The sequence below is a fragment of the Scylla paramamosain genome, chromosome 8, assembly GCF_035594125.1.
Source record: "Scylla paramamosain isolate STU-SP2022 chromosome 8, ASM3559412v1, whole genome shotgun sequence".
NCBI lineage: Eukaryota > Metazoa > Arthropoda > Malacostraca > Decapoda > Portunidae > Scylla > Scylla paramamosain.
This window is the reverse complement of record NC_087158.1, coordinates 24989540-25009539: the sequence shown is the minus strand read 5'-3', so window position 1 is coordinate 25009539 and position 20000 is coordinate 24989540. Positions and strand designations below refer to the sequence as shown.

The 20000-nt window shown below is 37.1% G+C and overlaps 2 protein-coding genes across 5 annotated transcripts in view; both read left to right on the top strand.

The window, feature by feature from the left end:
* LOC135103024 (uncharacterized) overlaps positions 1–10996 on the top strand; it is a 21133-nt gene extending 10137 nt beyond the window's left edge. The window contains exons 2-13 of the mRNA XM_064008886.1: positions 1942–1995; positions 2896–2977; positions 3345–3412; positions 3584–3652; positions 4110–4248; positions 4371–4507; positions 5035–5149; positions 6168–6246; positions 6903–7144; positions 7802–7936; positions 8091–8242; positions 9454–10996. Of these exons, the coding sequence (XP_063864956.1) occupies positions 1963–1995; positions 2896–2977; positions 3345–3412; positions 3584–3652; positions 4110–4248; positions 4371–4507; positions 5035–5149; positions 6168–6246; positions 6903–7144; positions 7802–7936; positions 8091–8242; positions 9454–9525 (1323 nt within the window). The 5' untranslated portion in view covers positions 1942–1962 and the 3' untranslated portion in view covers positions 9526–10996. The remainder of the gene's footprint in view (positions 1–1941; positions 1996–2895; positions 2978–3344; positions 3413–3583; positions 3653–4109; positions 4249–4370; positions 4508–5034; positions 5150–6167; positions 6247–6902; positions 7145–7801; positions 7937–8090; positions 8243–9453) is intronic.
* A 925-nt stretch (positions 10997–11921) lies between these two features.
* Positions 11922–20000, top strand: part of LOC135103022 (monocarboxylate transporter 5-like) — a 54932-nt gene continuing 46853 nt past the window's right edge. The window contains exons 1-2 of one of the 4 annotated variants that reach the window (XM_064008878.1): positions 11922–12006; positions 16304–16727. The gene's annotated coding sequence lies outside the window, so the exon portion shown is untranslated. Of the gene's footprint in view, positions 12046–16303; positions 16728–20000 lie in introns of all 4 variants that reach the window. The other 3 variants (XM_064008879.1, XM_064008885.1, XM_064008884.1) reach the window with 3 other exon arrangements.

Below are 20000 nucleotides of genomic sequence, written 5' to 3'. Positions count from 1 at the left end.
TAATCATGGATTTGTGACAAGAGAAAGGTAAGTGGATTAAATTTTTCACAGGTTCCTACTAGTTCAAATCTCATACACAGCACAGCTCACCACACACACATGCTGTCTACCACACCAAAATTGTGCCTAATAGTATTATCAATTTAGCATGTGTTTGGTAACTCATTGTGAACATTTCCTAATGCTTATATACTGTGTACATTTTGCACTGCTGAACTCTCACTCACATTTTTAAGTGAACATTTTGCACTGTGCCTCTCCCTTGCCCTCACTCATGCAGTGACTATGTTCATGTTAGCATTGTCATAGTTTTTACCATGGTCCCTAAGAGCCTTTCCAAGATACCTTGCGTGCTTGTTTATAAAAATGCACTGTAGGTACTACATAAACAGAACATACATATTTGTTTTCCACAGTAATGACAATGAGGAGATGGAAATATAGAGCATGTGGTGGTGATGCAGCATTAGCAGTCATGTTGGTGATAGTGAAGTAAGGAGAATGAAGCAAGAGGCAACACCATAATATTCACCATTATTTTACTCTTTTATTAAATATTAAATACTGTTTGCAATTACATGTACATAGGAGATTTTCTTTATTTAAAGAAGCCATAGGAGGTAGGAAGGTCAGGAATGTTTTTAAGGGAGAGCACCACTTTCATTTGAGTTAATTTTTTGGGTGGCACATCAGTTATTTATGTGTTTTCATCTCCCACAAATATTAAGGGCTAAAAGTATTTTCATTGAAAGATGTGAAACAAAATGTTTTTGTGTTCCCAGAAAGAAGGCTAGTAGCTTTCATGAGAACGACTGTCTAATTGAAGTGTTCCAATGGCCTCACAATCTCTCAGTATTTTTTCTAGGAGTCAATGACATTTAAGAGTATGAGAAATAGTGGCCCTCATGTGAGGGATAGAGAAAATAAAAAACTGGTGTGCCAGTAATGTAGTATCACCCTGATTGATCCCTGGTTGACCAGCTAGTCCAGCTGCATCCTGATCAGGCAAGTATACTGTAATAGAATTCAAAACTCAATCAATAAGGTTCTAGAAAGGAAGTAGAAGGGACATCCACTTCAACACCAAACATTTCCAGCATGATCCAAGTCAGAACAGAGTGCACTGGAATAGGAAGATTAGATATTTATTCATGAATTAATAAAAAAAATAAAAGAAAGAAAGGTAAAATTCAGTCAGAATCAAATGCAGGGTGTGAGGCAGGGGATCTCATTAGAAGCTAAAAGGGTGCAGTTTGTTAGGTTTGCTCAAGGTAAATGCATTAGAGGAGATGATCACGTAGTTTATGCATCCTGACAGGACAAGCCTACCGGCAATTATCATGCAGTCAAGAGTTAGGTAACTCAACAATCAGTTAGAAAGCTTAAGGAGGAATAAAGGAAAATTGCAATGACAAAATCAATAGTAAAGAAAGGCTTAAGGAAAGGTAGAAGGGCCAGTAAATCATGAAGTGGACATTGCTTACCAAACACAGTAACTAAGGTATCATCAACTACCCTAATAAGAATACTGCTTAGTTGCTGCTATAAACCTACTACAGTAACACCAAACCCATTTTGAATAATTGCCTTTATACAGGACTAAATTTACTAGAAAAAACAGAGGATATATTGATTAAATTTTGGGTGACTTTATACTATAACAGATATCTCTAAAGGTTTTCTTAGAGTTAAACTGAGAAATGAGGTTAGAGGTTTCACCAAACTCCTGTGGCCTGATAACCCTTATAATCTGAACGAATATTATTTGGTTCCTGCTCAGTCATTGATATTGATAGCGAGAAAGGCACCTTAATATCAACAGGGGTAAAAAGAAAAATTTAAATTGCATGACAAGTATATTTCCCTGTAGATACCACTTCATATTGATTAATAAATAAATGTATGTACACCACTGCATCTTAAAATTTATCCATATTGCAGATTCCCAACATCATCACCAACATGCCACGCCCTATCAAACTACCTGATAACAAGGTTTGTGAGGTTATGTATCATAATTATAAGGGTGTATACTGTGTTTCACTACATAAAGTGATGGAACACATTGGAATAGACTTGAGCTCGAGATGCTGCACCAGGTGGCTACAATAATAATATTATCAACATGAAGAAATATGTAGATCTATTGAAGCCAAGCTCAGAGGGGCAAATAAAGACCTGCTGATGACTCATAAAATTCTGGTACATGATACACAAGGCATGAATATTATTGTTTTTAAACTATAAGTGGTCACTTACACAGAAAAGTTAGTTAATGCTTCATTTGCTGTATCATTACTTTATATGAGATTCAAAGAGAAGAATCTATCCATTTAGTTTATTCTGAAGATTGGAAAAACATAAACTTCAGCATCTGTCAATCAAATATTTGTTCTTATAAGCACCATTTAATCATTAAATTCCAGTTCCATTTTTTTATTATTTGATGTTTTCTTTATGAATTACAGCATCCATTTCATTATTTCACCACCACAAAATTATTGATTTATGTAAGAAAGCTCCTAGGCTTCTCCACTCATCTTTGATAGCTGCTTAATCTTCTAATCCATCTTATCTCATGTCTTCATTTAGTTCTCTCTTTTATCCTACAGTGTGTATATGTATAGATATATACTGCAAATGTGAATATCTGCATTATTTCATTGAATTGTGCCCTCCATATATGCCAGATGCATTTTCAGTTTAATTTTCAAACAAAAAAATTTCTGAGTGATTTATGTTCAGTTACATTGAAATCACATGTTCCTTCATTAGTAGGGACATTTTTAATTGCTCAACCCATTAACTAGGTGAATAAATATATGTATTTCTTTTAAAATTATCATAGAATCTGAAGGATATAGATGACTAATCACTTCCTTTATTTTTCAACAGCAGTCAGCCAGAGAAATTATGAAGGATTTTTCAGAAAGGGCATATCATACAACCTACAAAGGTTTCTTTGAGAAGGCTGTCCGTGAGTATTCCATTAATAAGCAGTAGAGTAACTAGAATGTGTTTTTGGTAGCAATGGATTACTGTAATGACTTAATTAAACAGCTTAAGGATCCTCTATACAGTCTGACTGTATGAGTACAGTGTCTGCCTACTTATTTCTTGGGACAGTACATATGGGGACTAGATTTTATATAACACTGTGTGATTTAGGAAACATTGTTTTCTTGAGTGCACTGTCATCACTTCATTTAATATTTTTTTTATTACAGCAATATAGTAATGTAATTTCTATATAGTCTAATAGCCTCCATAAATATTATATATAAAATATGGTTTTAGCTAAAAGTGACATGAAGCATTAATTTTGTAATTATTCATTTTTGCAGAAATTCTATATGGAGAAGACTTTGTAATAAAGACTGATCTTTCAAAGCGTATGATGTTCTCCTGCCAGGTAAAACATACATTCTCTCATGCAACTAACACATGAAATATGATGATTTTCCTATCATTGCTATTAATTACCATTTAGTGCATAATCATTTTGCTCTACATGTGCAAAAATGGGTATTTTTTTATCAAAATATTGTATTTATTTTAGTTCATAAATATATCTATGTTGCAGCTGTGCAGCAAAGACATGAACAGTGAGATAGCCTTAGTACAGCACTCACAATCAGGAAGTCACCAGAAAGTATGTATAATCTAGTTTACACTGTATAATGTCCTTGTCTTCATACTGTGAAGAGAAATGAATATATTGTTTCATAGTCTTGAACCCCAACTCACATGTAACTTTCCTGAATCAAATGTTTTTAACTTGGCCTTTCATTAATATCCTGTTATTTTTGGTAACTGTTTTTAACCACAATTTTATCATTACTATTACTATTATATTACCCTACCCCAATTTAAGTTGCTTTTCACATCATGTAGTGGTGCCACTTGACCACGAAGTTGCCAGCAATTAGGTTTTTCTTCTATCTTCTTCATTCAGATGTTGGTGTTTTTGTTTCTTTCAGTTTTTCATCATGTGTGTGTGTGTGTGTGTGTGTGTGTGTGTGTGTGTGTGTGTGTGTGTGTGTTTAATTTATGTGAATAATTGCTATGAAACAAGATGTTTTACATAAGATCAATCTTTCTCTTATCAGAATCTTGATAAAAAAATGAGAGAGGTCTTTCAAGATGCAGTATACATGCAAGATACAAAGTACCACCACAGAGACAGGCCACACTACAATGCCAGCAGATTGCAGTCCATGCTGATGACAAGCCAAGTGAAGCCAGTTGGTATGGACTTCAAGATTTTTAGCAGCTCTATGTTCATTACTTTGAACATTCATTATCTTATTTTTGGAGATGTATAATGTCAGTAGTATAATTTTTTCATCACTTTATTGTTTTGTTTTCAGGTTTACAGGTGGTTGAGGAGTATGAAAAGGAACACTCATCATGGAGATACTACAAATGCAATCTATGTGGTGCACATGGCAGACTAGAAGCAATGTACAAGCACATCATCGGAAACAGACACACAGAAAAATATATTGTAAGACATAAGATTATTATATTGTGTAGTAATGCTAGTATTGATATAACAATCAGGCAACCCCACCAGACACCATAATGCAGTAAAGTCAGCCCAGGTGATTGATCATATAGCTTACCAAAGGACATGAGGCATAAAATGTCTCCATTTATTCTGCATATTGTAAGAGGCAATGGAGAGGGATGACTGTCATCTGTGGTATAAATCTATTTCATCTCACTGATAGGTATCTTAAACACTTATGAAAGACAGAGATAATGACTTGTGTTGTGTGTTATAGTCTTAATTAATCAGCTGCTTGCTAACCACCATTGATTCTACATTTGTTTTGCTTATAAGCTTAACTTACTGATAAAATGATCATATTTCTTGTTATTTCCAGCTTGAAGTAGTCAGATAATACTTGTTATTTTCACCATATATATATATATATTTTTTTTTTTTTCTCTCTCTTTCTTTTTGGTGTATGAAGGAGCTACTGAAAACACTGAAGTGAAGTGCAGTTTATTTTGTCTCATAATTTGCAGAGATCTCGTGTAAGTCTCAGGACCTCAGTTCTAACGACAAAGGAAAGAGAGTCTATCCGCAAATTTTTAATAGACAAGGAAGGTATGCCTATCTCTGCCATCAAAATATACAGAGGTAAGACATAAAGTTTTGTCCATTATTATTATTATTGGCAATTTCTGTACATTCTTTTACCATGACCTGGTGCCTTACAATTAAGCAGTTTTAGGTTTGAATCTGTAATTGGGGAGAGATAATTAGAGAATCAAATAAAGGCAGATGGATTAATTCTTTGTCTTTCTTCCTTTGTCAGAAGTTTAATTTCTTTTAATCTTTCACTTTAAACTCTGGCATTATCTTAGTTACTGTAATTAGTATTATTTACTGTTATTATTATTATTATTATTATTATTATTATTATTATTATATTTATTTATTCATTATTTTTTATTAATAATTTCTTTAAAAAATAGCATTCTCCTGCCAGCACTGACATACAGTATGAATCAGGGACCTGGGTGTAAAATAGGGCAGAACAGTCAAAAGTGCATTCTGTGGAAATCAGTTACCTGAGTGGGGCATATGGAGGGATGAAACAATGATAGTGTAGTATGAGTGCATGTCCAAGTGCTGTAAATTGTGGAGTGGTGGAATGGGTGAGAAGAAACACAATGAGATGGTATGGCCATATTAAGAGGATGAAGAGTGAAGAGGTGGTACAGATGTATGTAAAAGAAGCTGAAGGTGCCAACAGGAGAGGAAGATAACTTAGAAGATAAGAGGATAGTGTAAAGGAGTACATATGTAAAAGAGGCCAATTGCTTGAAGAAGTAAGAAATGAATGTTTTGATAGGGAAAGGTGGAGGCTTTTCTGATGTAGCCATCCACTTGCTGGGAAACTGCTAAAAGGAGCAAGACATCACAGAAATAGATATATACAGAATAGCAGATGAGGTGTTTCCTTTTATGGTTATTTTAAAGAGTCCTCAGAGAGAATGGGCATATTTTTCAGTAGATAAAGTGTATGTCTTAGATGACAATCTTGCCATCAGAATTGTGATCAGTAATAAATAAAAAGGTAACATTATGTTATATTTAACTTTTCAAACATTGATAAAAATACATGAGTGATGTAATGATGTCTTTATTTCAGATGGAAGCCTGTATCCATTAAAGTGGGAAAGACACAATCCTTCTCATGCAGCAGTGAAAAGGAAGCAGGAAGCAGAGAGGTGTGTTTCTATGCTACAAAGCAAAGAAGTTTAACAGGAAAAGAAAAGTAGCAGTGAAGTGACCTAGTTTGGGATAAAACTGGAAGAGTTTAAAAACTGAGTCAAGCTGTAACTGATTCAAGAAGGGGTTATATGCACTATATTTGTTCTAAACTCTTAGTGTCAAAGATGGCTGTGATCACAATCATTCCAATATATTTCTCAGCTTCTAAAATGGATTAGTGCTATTTCTTAGAAGTGTGAATGAAATGTATGCACATTAAGGATAAGGTGAGCAGGAATTGTGTGATGTGTAGCAGATGTAGGAGATAAGACACCATTGATATCCAAGATCTTGAGCATCATGAGAGGTGGGATAAATGAGTGTGAGAGTTTGATTGGATTTTGGTTGATAAGGATTGTCACAATTCATTATCATAATACAAACAAGAAAATATGTATGTATAGTAAAATATTTGAAATAACAAAGTAATAACAGAAATAAAGTACAATGACATGTATTAATAGATGTATGTATGAGTTACAATATTTTTCATTAGCTTTTAGTAATTCCCCTATCTACCTTTTCTTAAAATGTCTATTTCCTCTCAATATCCTTATTCATTTTTGTTGACTGGAGATTTCATGTTCTTTATTTTTTCATTTTCTTTTATCAGGGAATTGCCAGGCACATCACAGTCTTCCTTTGCCAGCAGACCTTCATGTTCCTCCAGCCCAGATGAATCACCAGAATATTCACAAGAAATGGAAAGGAAGACTTCTTTAGTGTGCCAAACTCAGAAGAATGAATTTTCAGAAAAGAGGCCCAAAGAAGAATCTTCTCTCTCAATGTTCCAAAATAAATTTCCTCCTCCTCCTCCTCCTCCTCCTCCTTTGACAGATATCAAGACAGAGACAAGTATGGAAATGTGTTATTTACAATCATAATTTGTATCAAGGTCTGAAATATGTGTGAAGGGAAGCATGGTTCTTCTTGCTGGACAATCTGTTGATATTATTTCTGATTTTTTTTTTTTTTTTTTTCTTAGCATGGATCTCCTATCTCCAAGGTTACAGGAAATAGAGTGTCATACTGCTGATGATGATGAGAAAACTAATTGATTTTTAGTTACTGATCATATTTATGCTGTAAAATTTTGATGTATCAAGACATATAAGGCTCTGACTTTTTTGATGTAACAAAATTCTCACATAAGAAAGCTCTTCTTAGTGTCTTTCTGACAAACATGAAAGATAACAGTTGGAAAAGTAACATTTATTTAGGTTCATTATATTTAAGAATTATTACTTGTGGTATTAACATTTATGTGTCACTTGCCAAACACACCACAGTATGGTCATTCTGAATGATCTAGAATTCTCAACTGTTGAAATTAGAACTCTCAGATTTTTTTGTAATACTTGTAATAATGTTCATTATAATGCAGTACATATAGTTTTATTATGAGAAAGAAAACACCAATTAGTTTTCTAACTCAGGAACACTTTAAAAATGTATCATTGATGTTAATGATAAAGGTATGAGATTTCTTCTTACAAAGGATTATTTTTGCAGATGGTGATCAGCAGGCACGAACATCATTTAAAACTAAAGAAGATATTATAATGCAAGACCAAAGCACACAAAAATTTGACCTGGAGGAGCTTATGATTCAGTTCAATTTTATAGTGAAAACAAGCCATTTACCTGGTGAGTAATGACACATCACAGACACTGCTACCAAGAATATCCACTTGATGAGAGATACTCTTATTAGTCTTTGTTAATAGATGTCTAATTTTTTACTAAGATGTTATATCTCATGATGCTCTAAATACATGGGGTTTTCCTAATTATCTTTCAGAATTTGACATCCATACTACAGAAGATGCCAAGGCAGCACTTGACATGATGTTCAAAATTAGTTCTGCACTTCATTTTATTGCTAAAAAGAATATAGAAAATTCAGCTGACCAGTCACAGGATCATATAGACCATCTCACTCACAAGAAAAATGTAAGTAACCCTTATTTCTTGATCACACTGAAATCAAGGAACATACATCATCATCATCATCATCATTACCATTAACTACTTATGTCCTGCTCATTTTTCATTATGTAAGCAAAATTAAGATCTCGGCCTTTTGGGGGAAAAAAGTATCGCACGTCATTCATATGAGGCATCCTGCATTAGCAGGACCACTCATGCCACCCTGGCCAGAACCAAGATAACTGTGTATAGCACTCTATTGAGGTCTTAACTTTTGCCCACGAGTGAATGAGTGTCTCATCAGTAAGGTTGAAAATCTATACAAGGAGAGAATAATTTTTATGTCTAGTCGATGATCAATGCAGGCACAACACACTGCCGAGCAATATTCTCTGTTAGAATGGCTGCCCATCCAGGATGAGTTGACGTTATAATTCGGAAAATTTGGAATTAGTTCCTTTTGTTTTGGTGTCTGTTGAGACAAAAAGGGCACTCCCAGCTTTTCTGCTGTGTATTTGTAACTGGATGAGAAGCCTTAAGCCACTGCCCAGTTTCTTCACCATTTTCCTACTTTATGTTATTTTTAATATTATTATTTTGTGTTTTATGTTCCATTATTCACAAATTATTATTGTGTGCAGTATTCAGAGAAAGTGCACTCAAACTTCAGTGAACTTCCAAAACCATAGCACAATTTGCAAAAGATATGGAAAAATTAGGTAGTGAATATCATGTTCTCAAACATTTTTTGAGGCCATCATAATTTTGATTGTCTACAGCTCATTTTGAGACCAAGTTCATTGTCATAGCATATATAATATGAAAGTTATGATTGTCAGAAGTTTGCCAAACTTTGAGTGCATTTTTCTCACTTTTATATTTTGGTGTGAGCAGCCCTTCTAATGCAGAATGTCTCATATATTGTCAATTGAACACAAAATCTTGCTGCCATCATTTTTCTTTCTTTCCCTTTTTTTTTTTTATGATAAATAATTGTTTTCCCATTATTTGTTTCACAATAAGTGGCTTACAAAATGGTTGGTTTTCTACATACATCCAAAGTTGAAATGGATTATATATATATATATATATATATATATATATATATATATATATATATATATATATATATATATATATATATATATATATATATATATATATATATATATATATATATATATATATATATATAGCAGTATAGTTTAGTAATTTATTTTATTTCTATTGAACAGCTGTTGTCTAAGATCATGGGCAGCATAAAACTAAGAATGGAAGCAGCATTACTTGGAAAACTTGGTACGTAGTTGTCTGCCCCATTTAGATACACTGGATTGTACTTAAATTTTCAAATTGATATTCCATAGGAATTTTTCTTCTTACATTATCTTCACGCATTCTGATTTTTCATTAATATCCTTGTTATACAGAATCTGTATCTGTTTTATGTTTGTATTGATAAAACACAGAAAGTTATTGATGTATTTTAGGTGTTTCCTCCTAAAATGTGTATGTTTTCTTTTTCTGATGTTACTAACCTGAAATGAAGCAGTCCTGAAGAACCTTAAAAGTCTAAACCTGTTTATGATGGTTCATAGAGTTTGTACAGCCTGGCAAGCTGCCATTATATAAACAAAACCATCATATGCAAACAAATATGGAATCTATAAAAAAAATTTGATAATGGTGATGTGTTGATATATCTTTAATATGTTTTTTTTTTTTTTTTAGAGTAGTTGTACATATATTTTATGTGCTTCTTCATAGTAGCATAAATTCATCTGTATGTATGTGGTTGATTTATCTAATTAAGGTTTGAAATATACATTATCAGTAGATGATAGCAGTGAAGCAGGTGACTGAGACATTAATAGACTATATATATCACACTTTGTTCAATGGAAATGTGATTTCCCTTTGTGCTTAACTCAAGTCCTTAGCTTGTTTATGTCCTTTTCACAGACATCCCCCTTTACCAGGATGCCAGCCAAGTATTGTACATATGTAATTGGATAGTTTTATAAGTTTAATTGTGCTAAATGGATAAGTAACTACATACATCATTCTCATCATTATTATCATAATCCATGATTGAATTGCCAAGCAAGGTCTTCCTCAGATTTCTCTACTTATCTCTTCTGGCTGCCTGTCTACTCCATGCTGCCTCAGCAGAACTTATTTCTCCATGTATGTAGTTCTCTATCTGCCCTTGTTTACCAGTTATTTACTTTGAACTGTTAAGATGATGTGACAGGCTAGCTTGTTTCATTCCATACAAAGTTGTTCCTGTGAGTGTTACTCTGCTGTGTCATCTAGTTTGTGCCGTGTTACAGACTGGCATCCTAAAGACTCAATAATGTATTTTCCATTAACCCCAATCTGATTTCTGATTTTCATTTAAAACAATAAGTTGTTTCTGGGAAGTAATACTTTCTTCATGTTTATTTTCCTCTATTGGTCTCTGTTTATTTATTAATTTCTCTGATACCCCACACTGGGAGCAATGGCTATGGCAAAAGAATCACCATATTTCCTTTATTCATGAAAAGTTGGTCAGATAATACTTATTTTCAAAAAACTGATCCTAAAAGAAAAGGTACAATTTTTCATATTCATTTTAGATTTTTATCTGAAATTTATGTAGGAAAGAAGCTCTCAGTCACTGTCTTGTTGATTGATAATAATGATGCATTTTCTTTTATTTGTGATTTCCTTAAAATCATTGCTATATGCTTTTGTAACGATTTTTAATAAAAAAAAAAAAATGTATGTGGGTTTGCAAACACACACACACACACAATGAATGCAAAATGAAGGTTTGGGTTTCTGATCACAATCGAAAGGTTTCCGGATCTGGAATCTCCAGCAACATGTGAAGATTATTTCAGCTGGCACCCTAAAGGCTGTAATTTATCATCACTTGGCAAACAAGATGTAATCTTGCAACCCATTAAGAACAGAAAGCCAACAACCGTCCCCCTCCAACCGAAATGTATGTGAGTGCTCCTGCAGAAGTAGTTTTCTTAGTAATATACATGGGCATCTATATGCAACATTGCCTTATAAAGTGCTTTGAGAAAAATACCACATGCAATCCTAGTAGTCACTGAAAATGTGCAGTATCCGAGGCAGTCTAATGTCATAGGCACTGCTGATGGAAGTCTTACTGCCTGAAGTAAAGCACAGTAGCACGCCAGACTCACGGCACAGGTCAGAGCAATGTCTATACTCTATATAATATGTATTATATGAACATTGGGTAAGAGCAGCCACCAATGCAGTGATACAATGTGACATACTTTTTTTTTTTTTCCAATACCATGAGTTTTAATATTGTCAATGTCGCTTGTGAAAATTGTTATTTTCTTGTTTGTGACCTTCATTAGGAAGACTGTGATAAAATTTCAAACACTTGCATTGTAACAGGAACGATGCCAGTTCTCCACGCTTGTCATGATGCCAACACACACACACACACACACACCATACACGAACCCACGAACACCAACACACTAGTAACAAATATGTACGTTGTGTGTGCGCGTGTGTGTGTTAGTTGCATAAGCTTATTTTTTTTCCTTCCAGACATTAGTAAGACTCTTTATAATTATCAATGTACCCTCCTTACGGTGCCCGAGGCCATTATTGCTGATTTGGCAAAGTTGGCAGTATCTAGCAACAGAAAAGAACAACTGCCACCTCGTTTTCTCTCAAGAGACTCGGGATAGCTAAGCTTGGTCGCAACTCGCAGCTCGCCAGTAATCACTAGGGAAAGGGCGGGATAGTGCGTAAGTGGCGTCGGTCTGGAACTTAAACACTACAGCTCGGTAGATTAATATTTGTGCTATATTGAGTGTTGATAATATTAGTCTTAACATTAACTTCCTTTGGGTATTTCGGTGCCCATACGCAAGATTACAGCTACTGAATGCGAGTTGTTGATCTATTATTGTTCTCTTTTATTTTTTTTATGTATTTTATTTATTTATTATTCCATTGTGTAAAAGTTGTTAATTTTTCTGCCATGTTTTCTGTATGTCCATATTTTCGTTCACTTGTTTTGGTTACAGCGTAAGAGACTAAGCGCATAAATAAGAGATTTTTTTTTTTTTTTTTTTTTTTTTTTACATCTCAGATACCAGTGTGTGTACTCACCGCGAGTTTCCACAAGCGTTCATATACTATTGACAAAACCTCATCCCCCGATAGTGAACAGGTGGGTAGGCTGCTGTCATGTGCCACAAAGACTCGTCCGTGACTTTGTAACCACTGTAGCTACCACCTTGGCTCGACGACACATCTCAAGGACACACACACACACACACACACACACACACACACACACACACACTTTCCTCACGTCCACGCTATAAATTAATGAAAGTAATCTCTACGCTCTTAGTGTTTGGAACGAACATGTTGCTATTTTCGGTAACTATTTTAATGACTGGTGAACAACGGATATTTCAGATTATCAGGGAAACTTCAAAAAAATTACAAAGCATAATCTGAGCTAGCTTGAATAACATGACTTTTTTTTTCTGATTACTTTCCATTCACTGTTGTTAAATTACATCGCGTGGAATAATTTACCTCATAACAGAAGCCTTCATGTACACATCAGTCGTTATATTTTTTTTTATAAATTTATTTAGATGTATCACTTTATAATTCAGTTCATATAAGAAGGACGTTGCGCTTATCCACATATATCGGTTCAATGCAGTCCTACGCACACGCAGAATTAATAGTAAAGCAAGAAATATAATTTATCTGCATAAGCGATTCTCTTTGCAACTCTCAGTGCTGTTTTCTCTGAAGTCAACAAGAAAACCATGCGTCTTATATATATATATATATATATATATATATATATATATATATATATATATATATATATATATATATATATATATATATATATATATATATATATATATATATATATATATATATATATATATATATATATATATATATATATATATATGTGTGTGTGTGTGTGTGTGTGTGTGTGTGTGTGTGTGTGTTCGATACAATCTTGATAGCCTGCAAATACTGTTATCATTATCGAGAAAGATTTTATTTTAATTTTGTTTCAGTAGTGTGTGTGTGTGTGTGTGTGTGTGTGTGTGTGTGTGTGTGTGTGTGTGTGCGTGCGTGCGTGCGCGGGAATGTCGTCCTGAAATATAATTGATGATGATAGTGATGATTCTTATTATTTTCATTGTTATTGATATCAATAGTAGTGGTATGGATGGAGATGATAGGTGGAAATAGGTAGCTATGTTTCATACAGGGACTGCCACATGTAGACCTGATGGCTTTTTGCAGCTTCCCTTATTTTCTTATGTTCTCAAGTAGAAATAAAAAGGAGGAAGGAGGAAAAAAGAGTAGTATCATTAATGTCGTACTTAGTGACTTAGTGAGTGACATCAGCCTGCTTTTGTGTTGGTTCATCTGTTTCGATTCTGAGACAAGCGAGACAGTGCCAAGACGGAACTGATGACGAAGCCCGAAGCCATGACGAAGCCCCATTCGTCCCACTCTTTTTTCGTCCCTCGACCAGTACCGTCCCCTCCTGCTCTAACGGCACAGCCCCGTTCCCCGTTCCCTTTGTTCCACATCGGTCACTCACATCTTTCTGACCACTTGCTCCTTTCCCTCTTCTCATTCCTTACCTCCTTTCTCTCTCTCCATCACATGCCCTTTCATCACTCTCACGTCATGCATCTCCCTCCTCTCCCACGGACACATCAAAGCGTCTCCTCTTCACTTCATCAGTCTGGGACTAGCTAATTGGTGACGATTTATACACGTAGTATTAATTAACTGAGAGAGAGAGAGAGAGAGAGAGAGAGAGAGAGAGAGAGAGAGAGAGAGACTTTTCTAAAATATTCATTGTGACCTAAGAGAAAGAAAACAAAAGAAAAAAAAGTAATGGAGAAGATCAGAAGTGGTTAAGACGGAATGGCATCTCTAGTATAGGTACTCACATTGTCAATACTGATGTGATTTCTTGGTATGTATTAAAATGGATGATTCTGGGCTTCATCTAAACACCATTATGCGCGAAGTACGTAGTGTTGTTTAGTCATACGTGACCTTCAAAGGTCACAGCTAGAAAGTACTGCTGGCAGTGATGAATTCAACTAGGACGCGTTTATCAGAACGTCAGCCGCTCTGCCCAGGACGAATGAGGACCATATTATTCTGAAATACTTTTGGTCGCATCACTACTTTCAGGAAGCTCTAGTTGAAGATAAACGGAATTTTAATGGCGTTTTTATGATGCTAGTGACATATTAACAAAATTTCTATATTATTAAGAGAAATATTTGAGAAACCGGTTAATCATTTTTGTGGCCTTTGAAAATAGCTGGTGAGAGAGCAAAACAGAATACGAGTACAGATCTAAGCACAGGAGAGATCTTTTAAATGTTAATGAACTCAGTGGACTCGGCCTTATTTTCCCTCTGGCCGCCTTATTTTCCCTCTGGCCGCCTTATTTTCCCTCTGCCTATTTCCTGCTTGCAGGACTTTCCATTTTCGTCTTCAAAGATTCTCAAATTTGTCTTCTTTCAGTTTATCGCTTGTTATTTGATAAATAATCTTGTTTTCGAATCGTGTCAATCCTTTTTTTTTTTTTCTGATGTTTTCTTTCAGCCTCGTCTGTCATTAGATACACTAGCTTATTTTTGTATCGCGATTTTATTGTTTTTCGCCCTCATAAGATTTTTGTGGCTGTCTTTCAATATCTTGCCTGCTATTGAACAGTTTTCTTCTTATTTTTTCTTCTTCTTCTTTTAGTTGAGTCTATCTCCTTTTTTATTTATTTTTTTTTCATGTCCTTTTGTACTTTTCATAAAATCTTACGCCTGTCTTCTTTCAGCTTCATGCCTTCTACAATACCTTACATAATTTTTATTTCAATCTTATAAATTATATAAAATCTTACATAAGTCTTTTTTCAACTTGAGGCTTTTATAAAATCCTGAATCCAACAGCCCTTAAGACTTCTCTTCAGCTCCTAATTGATGATATCCTCATACGTGGTTTACGAGTAGTTCCCTGCTAACACCCTAAGTGCCTTCCTGAGCATCTATGATGAGATTCTTAAGTGTATCTGCCTGCAAGACTACTTACTCGTATATATTATAAACTATTAATTCAACCATTTAGTCCCCCTAAATAAGGGTAGATAAACATAAGAAAGAAAAATAATATTCGATACCAGATAGACAAAACACTCCATTGTTGTCACTCCTGAACCGAGCTTGAAAGTGAATGGTCCGTCTATAGATAGAGAGATAAACAAATAAGTAAGTCGCCAGAAATTCCTTTCAATCAGTCGTCTGAACCACACAACTAGTGTCTCTCTCTCTCTCTCTCTCTCTCTCTCTCTCTCTCTCTCTCTCTCTCTCTCTCTCTCATATACGGCGCCGCTGCTGAATATTGTTGCCATCCAAGCCATTAACGGTAGTCTCAGTTACTTTGCTGCGTTGGATGCGTATTAGAAAAAAAAAAAAAAAGAGCCAAACTTAAGATTTTTTTGTGATATTGGAAGAAAATAAATGCTCCACGTGCAATCAGGTTTAAGTATACAGCAAGCTAAGATAAAATTATTATGTACGTAGGTGACTAGGTACTCTTTCAATATTTTTAGTCTTCTAGATGTTTACCGCGCGTGCCTCATCTGAACGGCCTTGACGGGGCGGGAAGGCATTGGAGGCACTAACAACAACATGGTGACTCCGTGAGGTGCAGACTTGTGCATGGGGGAGGAGAGGGTGCGTCGCCAGCGTCACTGCTTATAAACACGGCTTTTTGTGTGTGTGTGTGTGTGCTGTTGTTGATGTTGCTGCTGGTGCTGATGACTGACTTGTTGACGTTGGTTCTAGATACAGTTAAGGAATGTGTGTGTGTGTGAGAGAGAGATATAGAGAGAGAAAGAGAGAGAGAGAGAGAAAGAGAGAGAGAGAGAGAGTAGTATATATCTTATAATAGCCATGTAAAAAAAAAAAAATGACTACCATATCATACCGCGTAACACTGACAACGTACGCAATTCTCTTTGCTCACCAGAAGCAACCAGAGCACACGCACACAAACAAAGACTTTTCAGCAAGTACACTACATCGTCTGGAACCGAACATCGCATAGCTTGGGTAGTGCCAGGGGGGTGGTCACTACTCCACTTAGTCAGAGAGTCCTTGTGTCGGTGAGTGGTGCCAGAGACGGTCGCTGGGAGGCTTGTGTAGAGTAGAGGACGAGGCCGAGGACACTAACGGTAGTCTATCGTTTCACGCGGCCTTGAACTAAGTCATGAGGCCAGCAGCGTGTGGGTGGTGAGCTCATAAAGGGCTGCTAGTGTCCTGTGCCCCGCGTGTGACTGGCGAGAAGGGGTAGATACCTCCCTCACCGCTGCCTGCTCTCCTCCTCCTTCATCGTCGCTGTCATGCAGGGGAAGACAGGATCGTCGGGAAGAATGAAGACCGAGCGCAGCGTGGTAAGTGTGTTTCTGGTGTTTACCTCATTGTCTTCATGCATGTGTTTCCAGGTGGTGTTGGTAGAAGGGAAGCTGTCAGGTCGATGTGAGGCGGTGCTGTTCCTTGCTCCCAATAAGGGTTTGTGTAGTGTTGACTGCGGCCCGTTGTGGGTCGGTATTTATGTGCTCTTGTCGACATTCATGATAAGGAACATTATTATCATTCATATATTTATTTATTTTTATTTTTTTCTAGAACACGGATTCTTTCGAGTGGTCGTGGTGGTGTTTGGCTTAGCTAGAGGTTATTATTATTATAATTACTCTCTCTCTCTCTCTCTCTCTCTCTCTCTCTCTCTCTCTCTCTCTCTCTCTCTCTCTCTCTCTCTGAAATTAGTATTAGGTTTGCATTGGGTATCTCAGCACCTTGACGACAAAACAGAGAGAGAGAGAACCGGTCTTCAGAACATGTGACTACGTATAACCTGTTTTCCTAGCCGCTTGACATCTCATGGAAGTCGGCATAATACCACCGCCGCTACGAGTATTTTAAGGCAGGTGTCGACGGCCTGCTGTTTGGCGCGTGACGGAGCCTAGAGGAGGGGCATCCACTGAGTTGTCGAGTAGTGGTGGTGGCGGCGGTGGTGGTGGTGGTACTGCCACGTGCTCCTCCCCAACAACACACTCCCCTCGGCCTTCCTGCTCTTTCCACTCCTCTTCGTCCTCCTCTTGGTCCTCATCTCCCTCCCCCTCCTTCTCCTCCTCCTCCTACTCTTCTTAGTTGTATACACGCCCTTGCCGCGCCCACCCTTTCTGCGACGGAGAAGAGCGTGGTGCAGTGCCAACCTGTGAGTTGCCGCTGCCAGCCACAAGCGAACGGGACAAAGCAAACTTGTATCGCCTACGCTGCCCACCCTTCCTTTCTTTACTCCACGCGCTATTTACTCTCTCTCTCTCTCTCTCTCTCTCTCAGTGACATGCTAATAGTAGCTTTCTCACGAATGAAAGTAGGTTATTGGGGAAAAAAAGAGTATTTTGTTTGTCCACCCCTCTAAAGGAGATTCAAATTCTCCCACCCCTTCCCCTCCCTCCCTAGATGTAGACGGGAAGCAGGGGGAAGGGAAGGGAGGTCATTTTAAGTACTGGGAGACTCATTATCAGAGAGAGAGAGAGAGAGAGAGACAGAGACAGAGAGAGAGAGAGACTATTAGGTAATCTTTCAATTGAGCCAGAATGTTCAGGATAGTTGTGTATTTGTGATCATTGGCACAACAAACTAAAACAACACGTTGTGTGTAAACAGTTTAGAGTTGGAGAGAGAGAGAGAGAGAGAGATTTTTACGAGGCCACCTTTACCTTCATCTTGTGTGTTTGTGTGTGTATGTGTGTAACTGGCCTATTGACCCCTTATCTCCTGGGCCACACTCTTAGGATCCTCGCCAGACCAAGACTAGACGCTAGACATTTTTTTCTCTATCTTTTTATCTTTTTTTTTCAGACGTACCCTCGAGTGTTTCTAAGTGTGTGTGTGTGTGTGTGTGTGTGTGTGTGTGTGTGTGTTTGTGGGGTCAAAGTCCTTGATGGAATGACGAAAGAATATTACTAATGGCTAGAGAGAGAGAGAGAGAGAGAGAGAGAGAGAGAGAGAGAGAGAGAGAGAGAGAGATGACTGGGGTAGGGAAAGGGTAAGAGTGGAACTCGGGGTGATGGTAGGGAAGGTTAGGGAGGGGAGGAGGAGGAGGAGGAGGCAGGACTGAGGGTGGACATACAGAGATGACTCATCAAGGTGTACCGGCCATGAGGTGTCTGACAGCCAGAAATAACTATGATTCCTTCTTTGTCTTACTTTCAAAACACCGTTGTTAGTTCGATGTCATCCCGCAGCAGCAGAGGTCAATGACTTTGTGCCCTATTTCGACCCCATTGTTGCCCTCTCCTAATTATTCAACTTCCTTTTATTTTCTAGAGCAGATTTTTCCTCTTTTGCTGTCGTCCTTTCTTCCTTCTTTCCGCTTTATCATCTCCCGCTTTCCACTTTCTCCTTCTTTACTCCTGCGTATTCCCCTTTTGCCATTTCTTTCATTAACTTCTCTATTTTCTTCGATCTCCTTTTATAGCAGTCATCGCCTTCCTGCCTTCTCTCTTCTTTCGTAGATGAAGCGTTCGTTGCATCTCCTTTTCTACGTTCCCACTTCTATTCCCATGTGCATCGCCCTTTTGCCATCTCCTTTCCTGCATCACCCTCCTGCCTCCCTCTGCTTTCATCTCTTTTTTTTTTCCATTTCCTTTTTTACATCGCCCTCCTGTCTCCCTTTGCATCCGTAGAAATAGCGCTCGTTGCATGTAATTTTTTGCTGTATTCCATTTTCGTTCCCCTTCCTTTCTCTTAAGCATCCACTTTTTACCTACTCTTCCGTGTACTTCCTTAACTCTAACTTTTCTCTCATCTTTGTCTCTCGTCTTCCCATGAACCCTCTCATCTCCCCTCTCAGTTCTCATAACTTCTTTTCACCTGTACCTTTCCACCCAGCGGTGTGTTCCTCTCTCCCTTCTCATTTCCTTTCCTTCCTTTCACTCTTGCTTTCCTTCCACTCTCACTTTTTTTTGTTCAGTGGTTCCTCTCCCTTGTCCCTTTCTCTCCTCTCATCCCTTCTAATCCCAAGCTGTCACCTGCTTATCTTAACACCTGGCTGCCCCTCTTTTCCATCCACGTCAAGGAGTTTGCGTCATGCTCGTATCAGCGGTGTTTCCTGTAAGGTATATGTTGCTACGCGCTGTGTGCTCGATTTTAGCACTTTCACTCCTCTTGTTATATAGGCTCTTGTAAGGTCAGGCTAGGCTAGTTAGGGACTGTGTGTGTGTGTGTGTGTGTGTGTGTGTGTGTAGATATTTTATTTATTTATTTTTGTGAATGATGACTGTTCTGAATCGTCACCGCTTTGTTTAAACTTCTGAGACTAACAATATATTTTCTCATCTCCTTCTTCTCTTCTACTTCCTTCTCCTCCTCCTCCTCCTCCTCCTCCTCCTCCTCCTCCTCCTCCTCCTCCTCCTCCTCCTCCTCCTCCTCCTCCTCCTCTATTAATATACTTGCCTTAACTTGCTTCTTGTAAATTAGCATTGTCGGAAGCACTGTCGAACATTCACTTTTCTCGCCCTCAGTTCACTCTGCTCTTTTTTCCTGTTTTGAGGATCGAGAGCCTTTTGGATACTACGCTCTGCACGTGGCCTGAAGCTTGCAAGTTCGATACCGGTGTCTCCATTTTAAAACATAGTTCTCTCTTAATTGTTTTC